The sequence below is a fragment of the Bactrocera dorsalis genome, chromosome 3 (genome assembly GCF_023373825.1).
Source record: "Bactrocera dorsalis isolate Fly_Bdor chromosome 3, ASM2337382v1, whole genome shotgun sequence".
Lineage (NCBI taxonomy): Eukaryota > Metazoa > Arthropoda > Insecta > Diptera > Tephritidae > Bactrocera > Bactrocera dorsalis.
In genome coordinates this window covers 83,510,046-83,519,302 of record NC_064305.1, presented here as the reverse complement: position 1 = coordinate 83,519,302, position 9,257 = coordinate 83,510,046, and the positions used below count along the sequence as shown (strand labels likewise).

The 9,257-nt window shown below is 35.5% G+C and overlaps 2 protein-coding genes across 2 annotated transcripts; both read left to right on the top strand.

Moving 5' to 3' along the window:
* Positions 1-346: 346 nt before the first annotated feature.
* Positions 347-1,397, top strand: LOC105226257 (uncharacterized). Its single transcript, XM_049453124.1, has 3 exons — positions 347-503; positions 563-898; positions 962-1,397. Exons 1-3 carry the CDS (start codon positions 450-452, stop codon positions 1,187-1,189), a joined length of 618 nt encoding a protein of 205 aa, XP_049309081.1. The 5' UTR covers positions 347-449; the 3' UTR covers positions 1,190-1,397.
* A 3,361-nt stretch (positions 1,398-4,758) lies between these two features.
* Positions 4,759-5,774, top strand: LOC105226256 (protein TsetseEP). The gene is made up of 3 exons (XM_011205083.3): positions 4,759-4,915; positions 4,982-5,317; positions 5,381-5,774. The coding sequence occupies exons 1-3, from the start codon at positions 4,862-4,864 to the stop codon at positions 5,597-5,599; spliced, it is 609 nt and encodes a 202-aa protein (XP_011203385.2). The 5' UTR covers positions 4,759-4,861; the 3' UTR covers positions 5,600-5,774.
* Positions 5,775-9,257: the final 3,483 nt, after the last annotated feature.

Genomic DNA, 9,257 nt, shown 5'->3' with positions numbered 1-9,257 from the left:
AAAGATAACTTTTTTGGAGCTTATACCACAATCAAAATTACTTGTTGAATCAACAACTTAATCAAAACTTAACACTGAATGGTCCCTTAATATCATTAATGGTTGGATTAGACCCTAAGAAGAGCCGGCATATAGCGCAACTTTAAACTGAACTAATAATTTTTTTTAATTATAAGTGATTCATGCATTTGCTGCGCGAGTCAATTCCGACAGGCCTCCCAGCTTTGAAGCGTCATAACTTTCTTGCCTTAATCGATAAAAAGTAAAGCTGAAGATACTCAATCAACTTTGTAACTATATAAACACGAAGCTATAACAAAATCGGCAAATTTTTTTGATATCTATAAACATTTAACAATAGATATGAAAATAATTGTTAAGGCAAACTGACTCGGAAATGCTGCTGCTCATTTGACCGAAAGCACTCGCGAAGTAAACGACTGGACATTATGCAAACGTTGATTCTCACAATTTTTGTTTTGACACTCATTGGCAGCACAACGGTAAAGGCAACAAATTTTGAGCATAAATACACACAATAACATATTCTATAACATTTCAGGCTGTACTACCATTTGCTGTTGCTAAGGCTGAAGCAGATGAGAATGTAATCTATTTGCTGGATCAAAGTACTATTTTAGGTGGATCGGCTGATCCCGAAATCACATCACAATGTTTCACTTACTACATGCCACTCTTAAATCAAATTTCGCTGAACTACTCAGTGAAATATGAGCTATGCGTTACTGCGGCCTCACAAGCAGCAACCAAGCTTACCGCCTCGGCAGCGCAGAATCGCGCTACTCTCGTAAATGAAACGACCACCATCTGCAATGCTTTCGCTTCGTGCAACAGCGAGAGCAATAATTTGAACTTTCTCAATTGCTATGCCACAGCTGTAAGTATTTTTGAAGAGTAGCACTCATTTTTGTACTAACTGGCATATCTTTCTCTTGACTAGGCCTCTGGTGATATCAGTGCAATCTTTAATATATCGACTAGCGCTTCAAATGCAGCTGTTTCTTTGAAGAGTGGACTGCAACAGATCAGTGATACTGAGCAAATATGCCAAAATAAAGCCCAACAGACATACTCAACGCAGACTACGAAAACTTATAAGGAATTATATGCCTGCTTCGCTAATGGATTGCCAACCGCCAGTACTAGTGGCATAGCAGTTAACACATAAAGCCTAAAGTCTATATAAGAAATGGTTCAGTTCAATAGTTTGAAAACTTCTTTTCCATGTAATCAATTATGCTAATTATAATATAAACATTTACTTGAAACATGAAGATCATTATACAAAATATAGTAGTCTTATACAGTTTAATATCATTGTGGAAAATTTTCGAATAGACCTTTTGATATCAAATCCTACTAAATTGAAAAAAGCGCATTATACAAGTAAATCGTAGACGAGCGGGTGATATACTTTATATACGAATATAATTATGTAGTCATTTCATATATTGAATGGAAATATTTCACAAAACAAAACGATGTGGGCCAGATTTGAGAATTTTTCCAGAACTTCTTCTGCAGTGACTTCAATGTCATGATGCATGTGCAGCAGCGCCAGGTCGATCAATCTATCTTGAAGGATGTTCGTCCTGAGACAAGTTTTCATGTGGCGAAGTGTTTCAGAGGTCGCACTCGTCACAGGAAGTGTGCAGAATATGCGAAGAAAACGATACATTATGGAATATAGGTCTATATCGCAACTTTTCAACGTTTCCAACGCAGTAGATGTTGTCTTTTGACTTCTGCTTCTGCCCCGAAAGGCATTGCCAGTGCTCGAGTTCACCTTTGAGCTTCAAACGTCATACGACGTTAGCATTATCCAAAAGGCCTGTGAATCTATCTATCAAGGTCATGGTTTTCAAAGTACATGCTTTTTATGGAAGCAATAAACGCAGTTGAAATCCATCCAATACTTCTCTAGAAAATAAATCTTCGCCGATTGTATCCAACAGAGGAATGTGAAACCCTGTAATATTCTTCCCCTAAATTCTCACGCAGAAATTTTCGCATTTACTTTGTCGGCCACAGATTCTTGATTTATCTTCGTCAACTTCAGTTCTGTCCCCAATTTTGTTCGCACCTGAATAAATGGATCGAAAATGTTTTTCAGATTTTTGTATACGATTTCGGAACTATCATCTTTGATGCCTTTGACAGATCGATCGATTCTTTCTGAAGAATCAGGCTGAGTGAATGAGTTAGATATAGAATATGATTCGGCAGCATGAAATTAAACGCTTGACCGTACCAATTTCTTAAAAATTAATACCACATAACATTGCTTGGAAAAAACTCGCTTCTTGCCTTGAAACATCCTGCCTTGTTGTTTTGAGGTAGGCAGCGTTTAGGAGAGATCACGGCTTTCTAAATCAACCATAAACAAATAATAAAATAGTTATCTGGATTCTACGCCCTCTTAGCTTAAGAAAAATGGCTGCATTAAAGCGTAGCCGCACAGACTGCAGATATTATTCAAGTCTCATTTAGATGAGAAATGCCGAGTCAATACAAAAGCGTATTAAAATCGTAAAAAATACTTATGGCTGTCTGATAACAGTTAAAGCAGTCCAAGTTGTCAATGAAACTGTTGCAGGAATGAAAGCACTAGAAACAGCGGAGGCTACGCAGCTGGGAAAGAGAGCTGGCTGCTTTTTGTGTGGCCACGGTTAAAACGATGCTGCTGAAGTAATAGCCAGTATGATGCCCATTGACATCCAGGTTGACGAATACGAGCGAATATACAAATTATTAGAGCCATCTATCGTAGCCAAAAGAGAAGATGAAGTCAAAAGCTTAACGATATGGTAGCAGAGATGGCAAACCTCACTCAAATTTTATTGCCCGCGCTCTTTAAGTGCAAGGGACTGCACTCGGTGGTAGTTTTACGGTGAAATATTTTACGACACTTAAGTGTCAGTCCACTGAGAACTGGAATCACTTATCACTTCCACGAAGTCACGAAGTAATACATAATCAGGTGGTTCCGTGGGAGAGTTTGGAGTTGGGGGTAGGTTTGGTTTAGTGGATAGAAGTTCCGCACTTCGGAATTGATTCTTCCCCCAATTAAAAAAAAAACACCGCATCGCCGAGCCTAGTTTGTGTTTTTTGAATGCACGTAGCATGCAAATTAAGAGAATTAGTCACACTGATGTCAAAGCGGAGGTCCTAACTTTGAGCTCATTGATGATTAGTTATGTAAAGAATATCTAGCCTGGCTATAAGTGAAACTGATATAGGGTTTAAGCTAACCAAATTAGTGTTCCCAGTATCAATGTTCAGCACTTCGTTCTTGACAGTTTCACCTATTTTAGGTCAAGGTTGAAACGAGTTAACTAAGAGCGATAGAAACATAACGTCTCTTCAGATTTGTGATCGTTTTAAAGAAATAAGAGATTTGCTGGCTTTATTGCTTAGCGATGTTCCCTCATCCTTTTCAAAGCATTTTAAATACATAAGCTTACAACAAGTTAAGTTCGTTTGATGAATGGCTGCATTTCAAGGTAATGCATTGCATGCATTTTTTGCATTTTCAGAAAAACTTAAGAAGCTTGCTTTCGCAACGCAAAAATTCCCCAATTCTTGGAAAAATTACTTCAACTATAAAAAGATCAAGATCGATAACATTTGTACGGAAAAATATGCACAAATGTGGTTTTATTTAATTGCACTTAACCAATCTGTATTACTAAGAGTAAATGTATAATATTGCTAAATAAATAATAGATGGAACTAAGCTTTTAATTTGGTAGTTGCTTGCATATGTTTCATCCTTATTGAATCATAATAAAAAAATCCATTTTTAGGTACCATACTTTTTTAAAGAAAAAATACAGAAATTTCAAATTTAATTGGGAATATTTATTATCATTCGAAAGAACATTCTTTCACATTTACTTTTTGAAGATTATCTTTTTCAAATGTTGGCCCCCCAATACGTCTCAGGTGGCCCATTCGTTGAGTCCAATATTCGATGACTCGTTCGAGCATTTCGACTGGTAACTATAGTGGCGAATTAAACGCGTGATATTTTCCTTTAGAGCCTGAATCGAAGCGGGATTATCCGAATATACTTAAGACTTTATATATCCCCAGAGGAAAAGTCTAACGGTGCGATATCGTACGATAATGGCGGCAAATCGACCGCCATCGTGAAATGATCTGCTCACCGAAGTGCTCTCAATAAATCCATTAAAGGAGGCAATATGTGTAATGTGGCGCCGTATTGTTGAAACTAAATGTCACCGAGATCAATAGCTTCAATTTCAGGCATAAAAAAGTGGAATATCATGGCGCGGTAACAGTCGCCGTCAACGGTTAGCCTCTCATCGGTATCATTTTTATAGAAATATGAACCGATGATTTCACCGGCCTACAAACCACTCCAAAGCGTTGTTAAACCTCTCCAGTTTGCTCTTCGTCCCAAGTGCGGAAAATTTGCTTATTTTCATAACTATTGAGCCAGAAATGGGCTTCACCGCTGAACAAAATTCGGCTCGAAAACGTCAGATCTTTTTGGAGCTTTTCAAGAGCCCATAGAGAGTAAGTACAACTTACGTGTATTACTGGGTTCAAGCATAAGTGAATCATAACTTTCTACATTTTGGTTTCTCTTGTGGGGAAGACTATAAGAACGTCACAGAATAGGAGAATTAACTGATAAATAAAGCCAAAAACGCTCAATCAAAATTATCTGAATAGTAGAAGCCAAATTGTATACACAGCCAGACATACAACAATTGTTTGCAAAATGTGTGAAGGCAATTGTTATAAAAGACAAAATTAAAACTTTGCAAAGTCATTACCTTACAAGTAAGCGGAAAGTAAAGAAGGCAACAACATGCAAGCTGCAACTTTAGCAATTTTCGCTTTGGCACTCATTGGCAACACAGTAGTAAGTTCAAATAAAATACAAATTATTTTCCTCCTAGAAAACTTATTAAAAATAATAATTCCACAGGCTGGACCGCCCACCTCAGTTGCCAGAGCTAAGGCTGACAATGTTATACTCAACCTGCTCGCCGAATCCAATTTGTTAGGTTCCTCAGCTGATCCTGCAATCACTACCGAATGCTTCAACCATTTTATGCCAATCTTAAATCAAATTTCCACCAACTTCTCGTTGCAATATGAGCAATGTGTTAGCGTGGCCACACAAGCAACAGCGAATCTCACTACCTCAGCTGCGCAGGGTCGTGCGACTTTCGTGAATGTGACCGCTGCTATTTGCAGTGCTTTCACTTCCTGCAACAGTGACACCGACAACTTGGACTTCTTCAACTGTTATGCCGCAGCCGTAAGACTCTTTGAAGATTATAACACGTTTTTGTATTTACTAGTTTACTCTTCTTTCAACTAGGCTTCTGCTGATGTCAATGAGATCTATAATCTGTCGGCTGACGCTTCGAATGCTGCCATTTCTCTTAAAGGTGGATTGCAACAAATCAAGGATACTGAGAAAATCTGCACTAACAACGCTCAACTCACATATACTGAGCAGACCGCTGAGACTTACAAGGAACTGAATGCTTGTTTTGTCAATGGCTTGCCAGCCGTTAGTACCGTTGCTGCTAATTAAACCAGTACATAGGTTTTTCTCACAGAATTATTTAAAGCATAATACTTTACATGTGGCACAAAGATAAAAAATATACATTTTCTAAATTTGTTGTTAATATATTTATACACACGCATACATATATGTATGTATAGAGCAACTTATAATAAAATCCAAATATTTATTGGCAAATACATAGTATTAGTAGTCTACTTTTAGGCACTACAACAGTCACATAAAAATATAACGCCGTAACACCATTTAGTTTACTGTAAATGAAAGAAAATGATTGAAACTTAATTTGTTATCTACAAATTTAAAAAATGTTCGCTTAAAATTATGCTATAATAATGCAATTGCTTTGTTATATACGGATATGGCTATGGTATATTGCTAATATGTACATATGAGTAGAACCCAGACGCCAAATCCACAGTTGATGTTGAGGTTTTGGTCTGCTGTATTTGTTTCCACAGCTATTTTTGATTATGTTAATATTCAATAAGGAAAAATTCTATAAATATTTCTATCTGTGGTATGACTAAAAGACATCACATCTTTAGATAAACATATAATTTCATTAAAATTTACAACTTTCAAAGTGACATCATGTGATATTAATGTGATGTGTAGTCATATGATAAGCAATCATGTGATATATATGAATATGAAACCTACCTACCATTTTTGTATATAATTATCGACTCTTTATAAATATATCGCATTATTCTAGATCACATGATGTATTTATCACTTGATGTCATATCACATGATTTCCAGAGAAAAGTCGTAATTCTTTATGTAATTTCTTTAGCAATATACATCTCCATCAAAGAGAAGTGTCACACTTCAATGATCAGATCAGTAAATGTATATATACATATATATATTTAATGGATAGTCGAACAAGTTTTTTCGTATTTTGTCAATAGATGTCGTTGCAGTCGTATATCTCCAGTGCTACAAATCACATTGTGTCATACCATATAGTGTTGGAAAAATGAGATTTTAAGCTTCATTTAACACTAATAATTAAAAATTTTGAAATTTGTAGAAAGGGAAGAATGACACAGGGAAGAATGACACAGAAGCCGCCGTCTTCGACGTTTGCGAAGACGATGCTGTATTAGTTCGTATAGCACAACAATGGTAGTAGTTCGCTCACATACGTTCTGGAAATTTCGATGTGTAAGATGCACGTCGCTTTGGTCGACCTATCGTTGAAAAAGTCTATAAAATTATGGAAAAGATTGACCAGGATCGTCACATAAGCAGCCATGACATCGCTAAGGAACTTAACATTCATCATCAAACGGTCTTGAACCATTTCAAAAAAGCTGGCTACAGCCACATGAATTGTCTATGAAAATTTTAATGGACCGAATTAACATCTACGAAACTTTGCTGAAACGGAATAAAATCGAACCATTTCTAAAGTGAATGGTAACAGGAGACGAAAAGTGGATCAAATATGACAATAATTTGCGAAAAAGATCATAGTCTAAGCGTAGTGAAGCTCAACAAATGGCCACAAAGTCAGGATTGATGCCTCGAAAGGTTATGCTGCGTGTTTGGTGGGATTGAAAAGGAATCATCCACTATGAGCTGCTCCAGCCTGGTCGAACGATTGATTCTACATTTTATTGTCATCAACTGATGAGATTGAAGCAAGCAATCGAAAAAAACGCCTTGAACTGATCAACAGAAAGGATTCGTCTTCCATCAAGACAACGTTAGACCACACACATATTTGATGACTAGGCAAAAACTGGGAGAGTTTGGCTGGAAAGTTTTGATCCATCCACCATATAGCCATGACGTTGCACCACCGGACGACCATTTTTTTCAGTCAATGCAAAGCTCCCTTAATGGAGTAAAGTTGGCTTCTAGAGAAGCCTATGAAAATTACTTACGCAGTTTTTTGCTGAGAAATCAGTAAAGTTTTACACTGATGGAATAATGTCTCTAGCGGACAAAAGCAAAAAGCGGTCTACCAAATATGTACATATTTGGTTCATTTATGTTCATTATAAATCTAAAACAAATAAGTCGAAGTTTGATTAGGAATGCTTAAAGATTTTATTGACTATCTAATATACTTCTTATATTTGTCCGCTTTGAAGTAATTGTTAGTAATTTACATTGTATGCAATAGAAAGTTAAACTTGAAGTAATAACATCTTCTATAATATATTTTGAAACGAATATGTGTCCTCTTAAGTCAAGAAATGACTGTGAGACCCGAAAACATATTCGTGATTATCTAGAATAACGAATCCCGGCAAATTTTACTAACGAAGACAAACCAAACCAAATATCTAAGCGGCAACTAAGCGAATGCGAAGCAGCTGTTCCAAGCTGTTGACAGAAACTTTCCACACTTCTGATAATACTTCTTCAAACCGCCAATGAAATCACTTTCTTTAATTAAATACTGATAAACACAGAAAATAATTGCTAAAAAGTTGTCTGAAAGTAATCAAGTAATCACATTAAATTAGACTTCTAATATACTTTATCGATTGGACAACCACTTGAGTCATTTACTTCCCTTGAGTCACTTATTCAGACAGGAAGTGCAAAAACCCCCAACCAAAATGGCAAACAAAAAATCAGCAAGTACAATTATAGATGCGAAATCAAGTGCTTGTCAACGATAAAATCGTCAAACACTTGGGCAACGCCAAGTTAATTTCAACTTAATAGAAATGTATGCCACTTATCTGATTTAATTTAGCACACATTCGTTTATATTTACATAAGTAGTTCCTGGAAATTTAAGTACCTAACGCCTTGTGTGTATTTTTAGAGAAATTTAATTTGTTTTCAAATTGATAAAGTAATTGCGACACTCATAATTGTTAATGAAGGAAGTAGAAATATTTAGTTAAGTCATTTAACCCTTCGGAGTGAAAAGCGCTTTAAAATATCTCAGTGTTTATTATGCCTAGGGGGTTTTCAAATGTTTGTACTCAGTTGTATTAAATGTTCATTATTTAATGAATTAGTAGATCTGGGGTTACATTTACATAACAGTATTTGCGTGCTTAGTACTTCGCATGGATTAAGAATCCCCTTAGAGGCACTTTCAGTGTACGCTTAAAGCTTCAATGTTGAATAAAATCACTTTAAAGAAAATTTTTTAAATATTTAAAGTTAGTATTTGAGCTTTAAAACTTTTTCTTGAACTGCTAAACTTATTTTTTTTTTTTTGATATTTTTGACTTTCATTGAAATATTTATATATATATTATAAAAAGCTCCATTTTCAACACATGGTGGTTATTAACATGCCGCGGAGCTTTTTTATGTCGATATATTTATATTTAATGTCTCAAAAATATCCTTTTTCAATATATGGAGGTTACTAGAATGCCAAGGAGATTTTTTGTCTCAATAACTGTAATAAAACTATTATTTGAGTAAAGAACTTTTTCCTTAACTGCGAGAGGGAAAGCTTTTTTTAAATCGATAACTCTTCAATAATATTGTTCACACTTAAGCTCTCAAAAAGCTCTTTTTTCAGTAGATGATGGTTACTAATATATCACTGAGCTTTTCGATATCGATAATTGAAATAAAGTTATTATTTAAAGCTTTAAGAAAAAGCTTTTAAGCTATTATCCAACCTGCTTTGGTATACGATTTTTAATATTAGTGATTTTCTTTAAAATAAATA

Bases quoted from the DNA above. Each gene is read 5' to 3' on its own strand.
- LOC105226256 (XM_011205083.3), top strand. From the start codon at position 4,862: ATGCAAGCTGCAACTTTAGCAATTTTCGCTTTGGCACTCATTGGCAAC. The intron at 4,916-4,981 runs GTAAGTTCAAAT...ATAATTCCACAG, and splicing joins CACTCATTGGCAACACAGTA to GCTGGACCGCCCACCTCAGT. The intron at 5,318-5,380 runs GTAAGACTCTTT...TCTTTCAACTAG, and splicing joins TCAACTGTTATGCCGCAGCC to GCTTCTGCTGATGTCAATGA.
- LOC105226257 (XM_049453124.1), top strand. From the start codon at position 450: ATGCAAACGTTGATTCTCACAATTTTTGTTTTGACACTCATTGGCAGC. The intron at 504-562 runs GTAAAGGCAACA...ATAACATTTCAG, and splicing joins CACTCATTGGCAGCACAACG to GCTGTACTACCATTTGCTGT. The intron at 899-961 runs GTAAGTATTTTT...TCTCTTGACTAG, and splicing joins TCAATTGCTATGCCACAGCT to GCCTCTGGTGATATCAGTGC.